This window comes from Monodelphis domestica, chromosome 1 (assembly GCF_027887165.1).
Source record: "Monodelphis domestica isolate mMonDom1 chromosome 1, mMonDom1.pri, whole genome shotgun sequence".
NCBI classification, from domain to species: domain Eukaryota; kingdom Metazoa; phylum Chordata; class Mammalia; order Didelphimorphia; family Didelphidae; genus Monodelphis; species Monodelphis domestica.
Window position 1 is genome coordinate 279,079,458 of NC_077227.1, and position 15,412 is coordinate 279,094,869.

Sequence of the window (15,412 nt, forward strand, 5' to 3'; positions counted from 1 at the left end):
GAAATAAGAAAGCCTGTTGGTGACAAGAGAATACTAAGCAGTATTCTCTGGCACTAGCAAAGCCCAAAGAATCCTTTTGTGCTTTGCTTATGTTAATACCTATAATCTCTCTTTTTTGAGACTGACATTTGTAGCTGAATTCTGTTATGCAAAGCTGCCTGGGTAGGCTCCTTAAATCAGATTGATGGTCTATACGTTGTTTCCATAATGCTTCCAATTTCCTGTCTGCTAATGGGAATGCAAAACTTGGTCCAAGAATCCATCAAATTCCCATCTCCCACAGAGCCATATCACTCTGTCTGCCAGCAAGCCTCATCAGCTTGGACATTTGCATCTTAAACACTGTCCCATACTAGGTTTAAGAAGCACTTTTAACCACTGCAGTCATCCCAACAGCAAAGTCATATCCTCAGCATTCCGTTATTTCACTTTGCTTTAAAAAGTGTGACTCCTCCAAGGTCAGCTTTCTTAATGAGCAGAATGCCAAGAACTAACAAAAGCCAGTGGAATGCTGGCATTCCATTGCAGCTGGGCCTCTTTCTCCTTTCTCAGCTCTCCCTGACCTGCTTTGGGGGAAGGCTGGGCGCCATGTCCAGGCACCGGACTCCGCTCAGCCACAGGGGCGAACGACGAGCTACAGCTTTTACTTTTTGGCCAGAGCAGGTTTTGTTAAAAAGTCAACCATTCAGTGCTGCGGCATTTTACATTCACTTTTCCTGTTTAGTTGGGGTTAGAATTGAAGAAGCATTTCCCTCCATTCTTTAAGGAAAAACAGCTTTTTCATTGCAAGTGTATGCAAGTCTATGTATACACCGTAGGGTGGGATAGGTACTGGACAGGGACTGAGCCTACAATTCCATGAATATAGGAACTCTACTTTCTGCCCAAGCATGTCAGCAGCCTCCGTACGATTCTAACCTTGGAGAGTTGCCTGAAGGAGGGGACGGCAAGGTGTCCTGCCCCGGTCCCCGAGTGAGCCTTGAACCCCGCTCTTCCTAGCTCCAAGGCCAGCTTTCTATCCACTGGCCTGGGACACAGGGGCTGGCTATACACAGAGGGGATTAAAAGGGGTTAAGGAGAGTGTGACGGGGAAGAGCCTCCCAGAGGAGTTGGTTCTCAAGCAGAGTTTTGAAGGGAACTTAAAAGGAACCTGGGATTCGGTGAGGCAGAGGTGAGAAGAGAGTGCACAGCCAGCCTGGGGGAAGGCATGGACATGGGAAGGTAAGTTTTCTTTGTAAAAAGGAATCAGGTCTGCCGCTCCCTGCTAGAATCTCTTTCCTTATTATTCTTCCAGAGTACACAAGGCTCTACACTCTATAAACATTGAACAAATACTTTCTGACTGATGTAAGCAGGGAAGTAGAACATTTCAATAAAATGACTAGCAATCTGTGCCTTGAGCTTTCCCACAAACTCATGATTATAAATTCAGTGTCATTCTAGTATGTGAGAAGTTCAGCCTTTACTGAGGTCCTACTAGATACAAAGCAATAATGCTGTCGAACAATTCTATTAAATGCCATATAGGCCTGGAGACAAGACCACCTGGGTCCCAATGTGGCCTGAGAGATTGCCTAGCCGGTGATCCTGGGCAAGTCCCTCAACCCTGATCTCCCTGGCCTCGCTGCTCTTCTGTCCAAGAATTGACACTAAGGCAGAAAGTAGGGTTTTTCTCTACAAGGAGAAATTTGGAAAGGCAGACATGCCATAGTCAGGTGGAATAAGGGATTACTAAGGTGGTTTTGGAAAATGGATATGTTCTTAGAGAGCAAAAACATTTGAAAAAAGAATGGCCAATATGTTTCAGGGTTTCCTCATTAAGTCTGAGGCAGATGCTTCAGAGGGACTACTGTGGAAGGACTGGCAGTAAAGACAATGTTGTCATTGTTGTTGACTGTTGAAAACACCCCAAGAGGTAGAGCAGTAAATCTCTTCTGCGATCACTGTCTGCCAAACCCAAGACGGCTTTTATTCCCAATGTAGACAGTCAAATGACAAGCTTCTAGACTGGAAAGGATCTTTCCAACCCCCCAAGCCCCCATTTTTGAGACAGATCCAGAGCATAGAAAGGGCCTCCCCAAGTCATATGGAGGCAAATCCAGGGTTCAAACCTAGTTTTCCTGATGGATTGCAAAGACTAGCACACTCTAGCACAACTGTCCCATCAATGTTGAGACCACACTATATAAGGTTCTCTAGATGGACATTTACCTGGAAAATAGATTTAAGAATATCCTCCCTTTTCTATTCTCCTCTCTAAATGCCCTTAAAAATAATAGCTAACATTTACATAGCACTTACTATGTGCCAATAGTATACTAAGTACTTTATAATTATTATCTGATTTGTTCTTCACAACAGCTCTGAGAGATGGGTGTTATTATTCCCATTTTATAGATGAAGAAACTGAGACAGACAGAAGTTAAGTGGCTTGCCCAGGGTCACACAACTTCCTTGCAATTTTATTGCAAGCTAGTAAATGTCTGAGACCAGATTTGAACTCCATTCTTCCTGCCTCCAAACCAGTACCCTGTCTACTGCACCACTTAGGTGCCTCTAGGCTTTTACTTATGAGGTACTTCAGAAAATACTGTGAAGGGACAGCTGAGTAGTTCAGTGGATAGAGACACAGATCTAGAGAGGGAGGAGGTTCTAGGTTCAAATCTTGCCTCAGACACTTCCTCTCTGGGTGACCCTGGGCAAGTTATTTAACCCACATTACTGCTCTTCAGCCTTGGAACCAATACACAGAATTGATTCAAAGACAGAAAGTAAAGGTTAAAAAAAATACTGTGAGTAAAAGCAATCCATAAAGGTCAACTTAAAAACATCACATTGAATTTGCTTGCTCTATTTTTTCACCAGAAAGGCTGTATTATTATATAAAATAACATTATATTTCTTTATATTATTCTCAGAAATGCAGAGAAACTGACAGAGAACACACTTCCTTAAGCTATACTATTATGATTATGATTTTTATTATAGAAAAATATGATTACTAAAATGCACATACATTTCATTGAAATATATACCCTATGGTTTATGGTTCATTAATAAAAATGCTATTAGATTTTATTTTTTTCTGCTCAAACTTAACTGACATAATAGTTTCAAAGCATTTCTTATTTTAAAGTTAATTGTATTAATGCCCTTTGTCTTAATATAAGAGCCACTTCTGGATAGAATGTTCCTCCGCTGTTCTCTCAACAGAGGAAAACCCTTAAGCAGCATGAGACAGTGAAGAGGATCATAAATTCAGAGTTAAAAGAGAATTTGGAGGCCGTGGGGAAACTGAGACCCGAAAAAGTCATGTGCCTTGCCCAAAGTCACAGAGGTAGTGAGAGAGGCAGGATTTATTTATTTTAAAACTCTTACTTTCTGTCTTAGTATCAGTTCTAAGACAGAAGAGTAGCCAGGGCAAGGCAGTAGGGATTAAGTGACTCACCTAGGATCACACATCTAGGAAGTATCTGAGGCTAAATTTGTACCCAGGTCCTCCTGACTCCAGGCCTGGCTTCCTATCCACTGAGCTACATAGCTGTTCCTAAGAGGCAGGATTTAGACCCTCTGACTCTGCTGAAAGCTAAATATGGAGTCCAGGCACTGAGGATTAACTTGGCTTTGCCATAGAAAGCTACTGTTTCCTCTCCAGTGAGCCAGAGTCTCTCCCAGATCTCTGACCTATGATCTCATCTGACCATTTATACAATATTCTACACCTGGATTCCGGGGGAGGAACACTCCTTCCCCCTTAGCTTCTAGGGCTGAGATTCCTCCTCCCTTCTGGGGGACCAAGATTAGTCATCCCAGCCCCCTGGTGGTTGGGCTTCACTTTAGTGTTCTTTTTATTTTGATAATTGTAGTCATCGTGTGCCGTTCTGCCAGTTACCCAGAGCATTTCAAAAGACCAAGGGAACAATTCAAAATCTATACATGCAAGAAGAGCCATCATATAGGAGGCTGAAAGAGTGAGAAATTCAAGTCCGAGATCAGAACATTTTTTAGTTGAATTAGTAAAAAAATTAGAAAAGGGAAATAAAATTTTTCAAGGTCTTTTAACTATCAGATTTATGAACGTTAATAAATGCCATTGCAGCCCATCATTGCTGATCTGTTTAACTGTGGTCATACTTTTGTAAACTACTGGGGGGGGGGGGGATGCCACTAGAATTCTCTCCATCTGAGTGACTCTAATTAATTAATTCAACATATTTTAGTGTTAAGGAGACTACCAGATGAGTGGGTTTGTGCCAAAGATGAAGCAAGTTGAAGATAAAATTTACTCTGTTTAATGTGCACATTTTGTTTCTTGTTTTTTGTTGGGGGGGGGGGGTGTAAGGAATGGTAGGCTGGAAACCTTTAGAGCCCTATCAGGCTTTTGAAATCTGTGTAATTTGTTCTCAGATGCAGTGTACTGATTTGGTATTTGCTTATTTATATACATATTTTCTTCCCCCTGGAGCATGTGAAGGGACACTCATTTTGTCTTTGTTTCCCTAGAACAGTGCTTGGAACTTAATAACTGTTTGCTGATGGGCTGAAGCAGATTGGTTTCAGGGCCCTGGCAGGCAGCACTTTAGAGTGCCCTTATCTCCTCAGTCCAAGAGGCTCAGGAGCCAGTCTGGGTTTAGACTTAGGACAAAGCTCTCCACGTGAAACCAAGGGGAGCTTCCTAGTTAGTTCTCAGTCAAGATTCAACTGAACTCTTTCCTAGGGATTGAAGGAAACAGTTACCCATTGGCATTGGATGGAGCTATGTGGAGGTAAAAGAATGATCCCATAAACATTTCCTGGCAGGAGAGACAGCAAATACCTATTTTTTTGAAGTGGTTAGTTTTTTGATACTTCTGATTTTTTTATAAATAAGGCTCAATACATTCTTACCTTCATAGTAATATTCAGATTTCCTAAAAACTGTATTGATTTTTAGCTCTTAAATAAGAAAAGTATGTATAGTCACAATATTGTTTATGTGATTGGGTCTTCATTTTAAATTTCATGCAAATAACTATTGTCTTTCGCTGTCAACCCAGGTCTTAAAACAAAGCTTGAAGGGGGCCACCTTAAAGAGTTTCTGCTCTGGCCTCATTTCGTACATGAGAAAACTAAGGCACAAAAAGGCCAAGTAATTTGCACAAGTTCATACCAGAATGTGGCAGATGTAGGAATGGATCCCATGTCTCCTGACTCCCAACAGAGTATTCTGAAGGCTACAAAAAGAAATCAAAGATCTCTACCCCAAGGAAGATATCAATGTGATTAGAACATGAAATAACCTAGTTACATTAAACTCTAATGATATTAGACTGAGAGGATAAGCCCTAAATCAATATATAAGAAAAAAATGATTTAAACTTGAGTTCCCTGAGTCACATGAGGAGCAGAGAGCAAATGAGTAATCAAATGGGTGAGATTTAATGAGAAAAGCCTTCTCAGAGGAAATATATTTCAAGCCAGGTTCTAAAGAAGATGAAGAGCTTGGATTAAGAAAGGAAGGAATGGTGTTTCTAAGAGCACAGTCTATGGGTGGAAGATAGACCTCTTTGTTGTAATCAGATTTCCATTTTGTCAAAAATGTACATAATCATGATCTCTTCTGGTTGCAGTAAGCTGAAGATACATAAAAGGTTTTTCTGAGGACAGTATTAGTTCCCATACACTGGAACAAGCTGTATTCATTCTGACATTGAACTCAATCTTCTATGAGCTGTGGGATATAATTGTGTGTTATTCAACTTAGTCAGAGAATACCCTTCAGGCATCTACCTTGTTTCTTGTACCTGTTCTCTCTTTAACTTATCAGATTTATCACTAAGGGTAAATTAAAAGCCAAACATAAAAGGAATAGTAGTTAAATCTGATTGACTTAAAGCCAGATTAGTCAGTCTATGATATATAATGTGGGTGTGCTGTTTTTGCTCTTAATAACCAAAGAATTTCTTTGTCCTTTTCCATTCTGTGGAAAGGAGTCACCAAGAAGAATTTTTTCATAATGTCGATGTTCTGGTTAATCCAGATTGTCATAACCCTTTGAAAAGATTATATTTATCATCTATCATGACGACTCTTCCTTCACATATATTTTTATGTCTATATGATGTCATATCCATCTATGCATACATGTCTGTGTGAATATATATGCATATATTTTATATTTCTTAGTATTAGAACACTAATGAGAAACTCTGAAGAGACAAGGGCAAATGTACTGTATCTTCATGCTGAGATTTATTTGTTTTTTCTCCTATTCAAATATATTTAAATTCTTGGAGAGGATTTCTGTATTTACTACCTCACAAGCTGCTTCGTATTCTGCCTGATCTGTGCTAGGTATTTTAAAAATCACTATAATTCGGCAGGCTTATAAACAGCCTTTTCTACTCCACTTAGCCTCTTACCAATCAGGCATCAGAGTTTCCAGGCCTTCCTTCCTCCTCATTCCACCAAAGGGGCCCTGACCTTCCCCGGTCATTAGTAGGGGTAGTGATAAGTGAGAGCAGCCCAGACCTATTGCATTTGTCACATCCACCACAGCCCGGTAACACCCCCAACCACATCAGAGTTTGAAAGAAATATCATCCAGTATGCTGGTCTGAACCAATCAAAACCAAGGAGAGGAAAACAACAGGTTTGTTTCTTTTACCCTTTGTCTCCACAGTTATCATGTGATGTGAAGCTGGATCCTCGCCCAGAATACCATCGGTGTATCCTGACTTGGCATCACCAAGAACCACTGCCTTGGGCTCAGAGTACAGGTTAGTCATCCCCGAGTCCAAGAATGCTTTCCTGCCTGGTCTATGTGTGTGATTACTTAGCACTTTGTATTGACCTAATTAGGTTCAGATGATTGGAAATTTTCCTTTTGAAAGTTTGAGTATTTCTGCAGGTTTGGGCATTCTGACATTATAACAGGCAAGAGTTAAAAATTAAGACATAGCTCCTTTCATTTTGTTTAGCTAGGATATCTGAATTGCAAATGTGGAATTGTGGAACACCTTTTATAAGCCAATTAGGAACATAAGAGGGAAAGAGGAAGAGGTAGATCCTGCAATGCACAAAGCTCAGGTGGGGTGAAGTGTCCTAGAACATTGACCTAAAGGGATGATCTGGGTCCAATTGAGGATATAACAGGATCTTGTACAGAAGCCTCACTCTACCATGTTTCCTCCAGTCCAAAATGTTGGTACCAAAGAGTAGCAGTCATGTGACCTGCCAAGGATCATTCCTTTTCCTCTGGACAGCTCCATTATAACTAGTTTTTTGTTTATATGAAAAACTGATCAATAGAGACACATCTTCAACTGTATTGCAAGTGAATTTACATAAATCACTTTTAAGCAAAATTTGAAAAAAATAAAATCTTAACAAAGAAATTAAAAGCAACTGCAGAGTCTGTAAGTGGGGACATCCACGTATTTGTCATCATATAACTAAAGGTGCTTTTGGTTTCTAAAGCAATGTCACAATTTTCTGTTGCATTAAGTCTCCTCCATTCCAACTCTCTGACTCCAAAATTCTTGGTCTCATATTACTCCAGAGTATGGAAAAAGACTTTACAAATTTCTCATTTTCTGTCATATCAATGGGTAACCCGAGTATTGTGGCATTTTGTGAAATGGCATGAAGTATAGCCGATTAAAGCTATAAATGCTAGCTTGCTAAATTTGACTTCAAAATCATTCCTAAGAGTCACACAAAGAAGAAGATGATCTCGTAAAGTAAAATTTGATTATAAAAACAGTTATGGTCATATCGTTCCCTTGCTCTAGAAGCTTCAGTGGCTGTACCATGACTCCAGGATCAAATACAAACTCTTCTGTTGTTGAAAGTCCTACCTAGGAGCAGCTAGTTGGCTCAGTGGATAGTGAACAAGGTGTGGATTCATGAGGATCTGGATTCAAATCTGACCTCAGGTGCTCCCTAATTGTGTGACCCTGGGCACGTTAATCCCAGTTGCCCAGCCCTTACCCTCTCTTCTGTCTTGGAACTAATACTTGTATAGATTTAAAAACAGAAGATAAGAACTTAAAAAAAAAAAGTCCTTCCTAATCTGAGTCTAAACTACCTTTTCAGCCTTTCTAGATATTACTTCCCTTCACCTACCTTTCACTTCAGCCAACCTGCCCTCCTCATTTCGCCTCACACACCATTTTTTGTCACTGTGTCTTCGCCCAGACTTCCCTCCCTACAAGATGCTGGAGAGATAACATGAGGTGGCCTGAGGATGGTAGATAGTGTTAACAACTATGAATCAGAAAAGACTTCCTAAATGGTGCCTGAGCTGAGCTTAGAAGAGAAAGATCTTTAAATGCAAAGATGAGGATTTGCATTCTCAGCATGGAGAGAAATTTATTCTCATAAGTAGAAGCAGGAAATGAGATGTCAGATTCAGAGAACAAAAATTATTCCCATTTGGCTAGAAAATAGAGTGTGTGAAGGAGAAGTAATATGAAATAAAGGTGGAAGGACAGGTTGAAGTGACTGTGGAGGATGTTTAAATCTTGCCAAACTGAAGAGTCTGCATTTTAATCTAGAAAAAATAGGGAGCCAAAGTTTTTTGTTCAGAGAATGACAGCAGACCAATACTTTAGGAATACATCGTTTAATAGTTAGGATGGTATAGTGAAGTGAGAGACCAATTAGAAGAATAGAAGAATAGTTAAGAAGTGATCATCTGAATTAGGATGGTAGTAATTCAAGTAGAGTGAAAGAGAAGGAAAATATGTAGAGACTAAACTAACAAGACTTGACAGTTTATTGGATGTGGGAGTGGGACTGAGGTAGGAGAGAGGCAGAGAGAAGAGTCAAGGATACCACCAAGGCTCTATACCCACTCTGAAGAAGAGGTATGTTTAAGGGATAAGATTATTGGTGGCATTTGGGATATGTTGGGTTTGAGGTGATGATAGCACAGCAAGGTGGAGATGTCCAACAGAACAGTTGATTATCCAGGAGAAAGATTAGGGATAGATTCATAGATTAGAGTTATCTATGTTGATAATTAGAATGAACTCTTTGGTCATCAGGGATATCTTCCAAGGAGAGATTGTAGAATAAGAAGCAAAGGAAGCCTAAAACAGATATGGGGGAATACCTACATTTAGGGGACAGGAGATGAATGATGATGAGAAAGAAGACATTATCACACAGATAAGAGAACCAACAGAAATGAAAGGCAATAGAGGGTACCCCAGAGGTGTGGGTGATTATCAGTCTCTAAAGCATCAAAGAGATGGAGGACAAGACCTCAAAAAAAGTGAATAGAAAAGATTGAAGTAATGATCAAATGTACAAATTCCTCAGGAAGAAAGGAGGAAATGAAATCAAGGGTGCATAATGAGAGTGGTTGTCCTAGACAAGAAAAAGGGTCTCCTTTCTCAAAACCTGGAAAAAAGGAGAGATCAGATGTATAGTTCTTTTAAGGTATGGAGTGGGAAAATGAAGAAACTGACTATATATAAATGGCTTTCATTTTCTCAGACAATTAAGAGGCAGGGTCTTCTGAGAGAGGGATACTTGAGGAGAGAAAAATCAATCAGGGAAGAACAAAAGGGTGCAGTGCTGCAAAAAGCCCACGACTTTATAATGGTCACAACTGAATAGCTTCCTTCAATAGATTTTTGTAGATTGGTATTAAGAAGAGAGAAGGTAGATGGTGGCATTGACTCATAGTTCAGGACTAGCAGCACATGACTGGTGATAGGACAAAGAATTCAAGAGTAGCAGACAACATATAATTGAACTGATCATTTATAGGGTCAAGATTATGAAGGAGGAAAGGTGTCACGTAGGCCATGGAAGTTGAGGACACTGAAGACCTGGGAGACCAACTTGTTCACGAGAGTATCATGGCCCTAAGTAAGGGGGCAGAGGTTGGGAAAGAGAAGAAAACTATAAACCAGTTATCAAATGAACTCCTGGAAGAAAGTAGAAGAGTGGCCTGTAGGCCACCAGATTATAGCAAAAGGAATCCAGGCCAAGTGATATAGATGGATGGAGTGAACCTTAAAAGTACAAAAGTTGCAGACCAGTGGTAGTGTTCCAGAAGTAGCAGAGGAAAGGGAGTATCCTTCCCCTTCTTTTTGGCCCAGTTTTTTGTGTTATGATTGCTGTTATTATTTATTGTTGGGGAATAGGAAGTAATGTCTTCTGAAGAAACCCAGATTTTTGTAAGCACCAAGAAATTGAAAGATGAGAGAACTAGAAGCCCAGATGGCACCAGGGAAAAAAAAGAAGGCAAAGGGTACAACTAGGTCATACAGTGGATAGAGAGCCAGGCTCAGAGACAGGAGGTCCTGATTTAAAATCTGGTCTCATACATTTCCTAGCTATTTGACCCTGGGCAAGCCATTGAGTCACCATTTTTTTTTGCCTTGGAACCGATACTTAGTATTGATTCTAAGACAGAAGGTAAAGGTTTTTAAAAAGGGAAAGGAAGGAAGGAAGGAAGGAAGGAAGGAAGGAAGGAAGGAAGGAAGGAAGGAAGGAAGGAAGGAAGGAAGGAAGGAAGGAAGGAAGGGAGGAAGGGAGGGAGCAAGGAAGGGAGCAGAGGAGCAAAGGAACTAAGGTAGGGTAAGGCCAAGCTAAATGGGATGATGGCTCTGGCAGAGTTAGATGGAGAAAGATTTTTGCCTCAGCTGGTAGGGATTTAGGGAAGCTGTAGAGTGGAACAGGACAAGAAACAGTGAATCAGAACCCCTTCTCTGGGGTGGGCGTGAGGGCCTACTTGAAGAGGGTATGGGGTACGGGGAGTAGGGAAGATGAAGAGACAAGATTTTGAATTGCATTTCACCAGGTTTCAGACTTGAGCAAATCACAGAGAAAAGTCTCTTGGAGTAATGTGAGACCTGGTTTTAAATCCTGCTTTTGGCACTAGCTGTATAACCAAGACAAGTCACTTAACCTCTCTGAGCCTCAGTTTCCTCAACTGTAAGTCCCGCCTTATAGACTCATTATTGTGAGGGTCAAATTAGATGATGAGTTTTATAACCTTAAAATACCACTTAAAAGTCAGCTCTTTTTCATTTTTTTTAGTTGGGGAGGTAGCCTCTGTGATCCTTACAGCCCCATTTAGCTCTAACATTCCATGCTGTAGGAAATTGGAGCCTCTCTTTTCTGTATTCCTTGCATTTTTGTTCATATGTTTTCATTTTGGAAAAAAATGCCTCGACAACAATAGATACTGTTTGCTAACAAGGACCTCTGTCTTGCAGGGAATCAGATGAGTAGTCGTCTGATGAGTATGCGCAGTGCCAATGGACTGTTGATGCTACCTCCAAAAACTGAGCAGTATGTGGAACTTCACAAGGGCGAGGTGGTGGATGTCATGGTCATTGGAAGGCTATGATGACCACCAGCGAGAGCAAAGCTTTGATGCATGTCTACATATCATTGACTGTATCCTGTAATATGCAACGGCACAGCTAGTTTTTTCTGATTTGGATAAAAGTTGATCAGTATAGTCATCACCTTGACCTATATTTCAAATGAATTTAATTAAATACCTTTTAAAAAAAAACACCTAAAAAGAAAATCTTAACAAAGAAATTTCTTCTGATTATATCAAAGCAACTTTTTCCTTTCTTGCAATTGCTTTGTGTGTTCAATGCTAGGTCTGATAGCGGTAGCTTTTAGTAGACAGCAGTAGGTGCCTGCAAAACTTGTGTTTTCTCATCTTTAAAATACAACTACTTATGCTCTTTAAACAAGGCTGTCTGCTTATTTATACTAGCTTAGGAAACACTTGGATTTCCCTTCTTAGTATGCTTCATAACCACTTCACAGAGAGCTTTGGCTTGTTCTTTCTCTTGTATCTCGTGTTTATGTGCACAGTGCCAAAAGAAGACTGACTGTGTGGGGATCTCGCTCTACCTTGGGGTGCGCCACCACCCCCTTTGCAGCAGGGTCCAGGGGTATCTTACATCCCTGCAGCCACCCGGCACAGTCCTCTTGGGCAGTAACTGAATACCTTTTATTTGAACAAACAGAAAAAAAAATGCTTCCTTAAGTGCTGACAGCCTTTTTAACCAATACATTTAAAAATGTACATAACTTAAAAAAAATTAAAAGAATCAAAGACTGATCTTGTACAGATATTAGTGTTACCAGCATTCATGTGGAAATTAAATGAGCAGAGAAATAAGAAACCTAATGTTGAACAATTCTGTACCATAACATTTTCTGTAATGATATTAAAACTTAATGAATAAAAAAAAATCCTTGATCATTATTTAAAATTTCCTTGTGTCAGCCTCATTATTTGAAAAGGAAAAGGCTGGCTTGCCTCTCAAGTAGTATGTACGGCAAGACTGAAAGGAAGGTGGAAGATGCCTGGCAAGATAAGTTGGAGAACCAGAGACTTTCACTTCATAAATGTTTGCGTCAGATAATTATTGAACTTAGCATTTTGTCATAGTAGTTTCAACACTTTGGAGAAGAAGGCTTAGTTGTACAGAAAGGAGAGAAGATTACATTTGGCTGATCTGATGTTTCAAGGCTCAGAACAAGTGACTACGATGCTCACCTAAGGAAATGTCGAGCAAAGATCTGAAACTGGAAAGAAGCATTATAATTTGTTAACTTAGAAGAGAACAAGATAATACAAACTGAAATTCAGAAACCTGTAGTTCTTTAGAAGAACAGACCATGAGGAGTAAGAAAAAGTATCTTTTTAATAGTTTTAAGATAAAAGCAGCCAAGATATTCTACTAACTGAAGGATTCAACAGGATTCAACAATACCATATCCCTGGTGAAGGCCTTAGAGGAAAAAACAAACAAACAATATGCATTAGTTGATTTGGCTGAGAGAGTTTACCAAATGGAAGGGAGGATATATTTAGAAACAAAAACTCTCAAAACATAGTTTTAATTTTAAAAGTAGCAAAAGCAAAATGAGTTCATTTTTAAAAATCAAAATGATTGAAAAGCAAGAGTTAAAGGGAGCAGCTAGATGTCACTGTAAATCTAGCACCAGGCCTGGAGTTGGGAGGGACCTGTGTTCAAATTTGACCTCAAAACTAACTAGCTATGTGACCCTGGGCAAGTCACTTAACTCCATTTGCCTAGTCCTTGCTTTTTTATCTTAGAGTTGTTATAAAAACAGAAAATAAGGATTTAAAAAAATGTTTTTAAGAGTTAAGCAGTTAAGGAGAACAAATAGACTTTGTATAAATAAGGAAGAGAAGAAGAAAGGGGCATAAACATTTATATGGCACCTATGTTCTAGACAATGTGCTAAATAAATGCTTTTACAAATATTATCTCACTAGACCATCACAACAATCCTACAAAGTAAATGCTATCATTAGCCCTGTTTGCAGTTAAGGAAAGTGGGGCAGAGGTTTGCCCAGGGTTACACAGCTAGGAATTGTCTGAGGTCAGACTTGAATATAGAATTTCCATACTTCAGGGCCAGCTCTCTATCCACTGAAAGAAATTACAGAAATGAGACAGTAGTAAATGAGGAAGCAACTAATAAATTTTTATCATAGATAATAATAAATTTAATAAATTAAGTCATTTTAGACAATAGATCATTTAAATAAAAAAAAGATTACATAGAGAATACATAACTACAAATGAATCCTAGGATAAAATGGAACAGAACTATTAATCATCTGGGTAAAATCAGTCAAGAAATGTTTATTTGCCAGGTGACAATGATACAAAGACAAAAACCAAACCCCTGTCCTCAAGAAGCTAACTGTGGAAAGGCTCCATGTAAAAAGCAGCATTTAAGATGGGCTTCAAAAGGGGCGGCTAGAGAGCTTTCTTTGTGGTGGCAAAGAATTGGAAGTTATGGGGAGGTCCATCCATCGGGGAATGGCTGAACAAACTGTGGTACACGTTGGTGATGAAATACTGTTGTGTTATGAGAAATGATAAGCAGAATTTCAGAAAAAGCTGGAAAGATCTGCAGGAACTGATGCAGAGTGAAATAACAGAACTAGGAGAACATTGTATAGAGTAACAGCAATATTGGACAATAATCAACTGTGAAAACTTCGCGGCTCTCAGCAATGCAGTGATCTGGGACAATCCTGAAAGACTTATGACGAGAGTGCTGTCCACCTCCAGAGAAAGAACTATTGGAGTCATCTTTCCCAGCAGTGTATTTATGGTTTTATTTTGGAGTTTGGGTTAGGGATGAGTTTGCTCTTACAACAATGACCAGTATGGAAGGGTGTTTTGTAAGATAATAAAAATAAAATAGAAAAAAAAATTCCCTTCAGTCGGGGAAGGCGGGCAGGCAAGAAGGAAGGAAGGAAGGAAGGAAGGAAGGAAGGAAGGAAGGAAGGAAGGAAGGAAGGAAGGAAGGAAGGAAGGAAGAAAAGAAGGGAGGGAGGAAGGAAGGAAGGAAGGAAGGAAGGAAGGAAGGAAGGGAGGGAGGAAGGAAGGAAGGAAGGAAGGAAGGAAGAAAAGAAAGAAAAAGGAAGAAGCAGCTAGGTGACTAAATAATCAGGCTTGGATTTGGGAGAATCGGGGTTCCAATCTGGTCTTAGACACTTCCTAGCTGTGCGATCCTGGGCAAGTCACAACTCCAATTGTGTAGCCCTTACTGCTCTTCTACCTTGGAACTGACCCTAAGACAGAAGGTAAGGATTTTTTTTTTTTTAGATGGGATTTTTAGAAAACTAAAGATTCTATGCCATAGGGCAAAAGTGGAGAGAGGGTGCATTACAGGGACAGACTGTCCAAGGCATGAAGGCAGGGATGGAATGTTGGGAATGAGGAACAACAAGATCAACATAGTAAGCTAGACTGTAGAATGTGTGAGAGGGAATATTTCTGGAAAGGTTCACTGGAGACCTTCTATACAAGGGTGAAAGACTTTAAATGCCCCAAAGAGGAATTTGTATTTGATGCAGAGGTAAGGTGAGGGAAGAGCCCCAGAAACTTCTTGAGCAAGGGAGTGACATAGTCACACTCAAGCTTTAGAGCTTGAACTTAGCAGCTGTGTGGAGGATGAATTGGAAAAAGGAAAGGCTAAAGGCAGGGAGATAAATGGAAAGAAACAAATGCAATTTTCCAGGTGAGAGGTGGTATGGTAGCTATTCAAGGAGGGGCTGGGTGTGACAGAAGTTATGAAGACTTGGCATCTGATTGGAAAGATGGGATGAAAGATAGTGGGGAGCCGAGGATGGCTCTGCAGTTTTGAACCTAGATGATATAGAAGGATAATGGCACTCTTGGCAGAATTAAATGAAGAATTTCAGAAAAATAATGGGTTCAGCAGCAACTAGATGGCACAGTGGATAGAGCTAGAGTTGAGAGGATCTGGGTTCAAATCTAGACTCAAGACACTTCCTAGCTATGTGATCCTGGGCAAGTCGTTTAGCTCCAAATGCCTAGTGCTTGCCACTCTTCTGTCTTAGAATTTATACTAGACAGGAGGTGAGGCTTTTAAA

At 39.9% G+C, this 15,412-nt stretch overlaps 1 protein-coding gene across 12 annotated transcripts in view; it reads left to right on the forward strand.

The window, feature by feature from the left end:
- GPHN (gephyrin) overlaps positions 1 to 12,239 on the forward strand; it is an 852,406-nt gene extending 840,167 nt beyond the window's left edge. For all 12 annotated transcript variants that reach the window (XM_007473063.2, XM_056820908.1, XM_001369841.4 and 9 more), the window contains 2 exons: positions 6,662 to 6,758; positions 11,217 to 12,239. In XM_007473063.2, the coding sequence (XP_007473125.1) occupies positions 6,662 to 6,758; positions 11,217 to 11,350 (231 nt within the window). In that variant the 3' untranslated portion in view covers positions 11,351 to 12,239. The remainder of the gene's footprint in view (positions 1 to 6,661; positions 6,759 to 11,216) is intronic.
- The last annotated feature ends 3,173 nt before the right edge of the window (positions 12,240 to 15,412 follow it).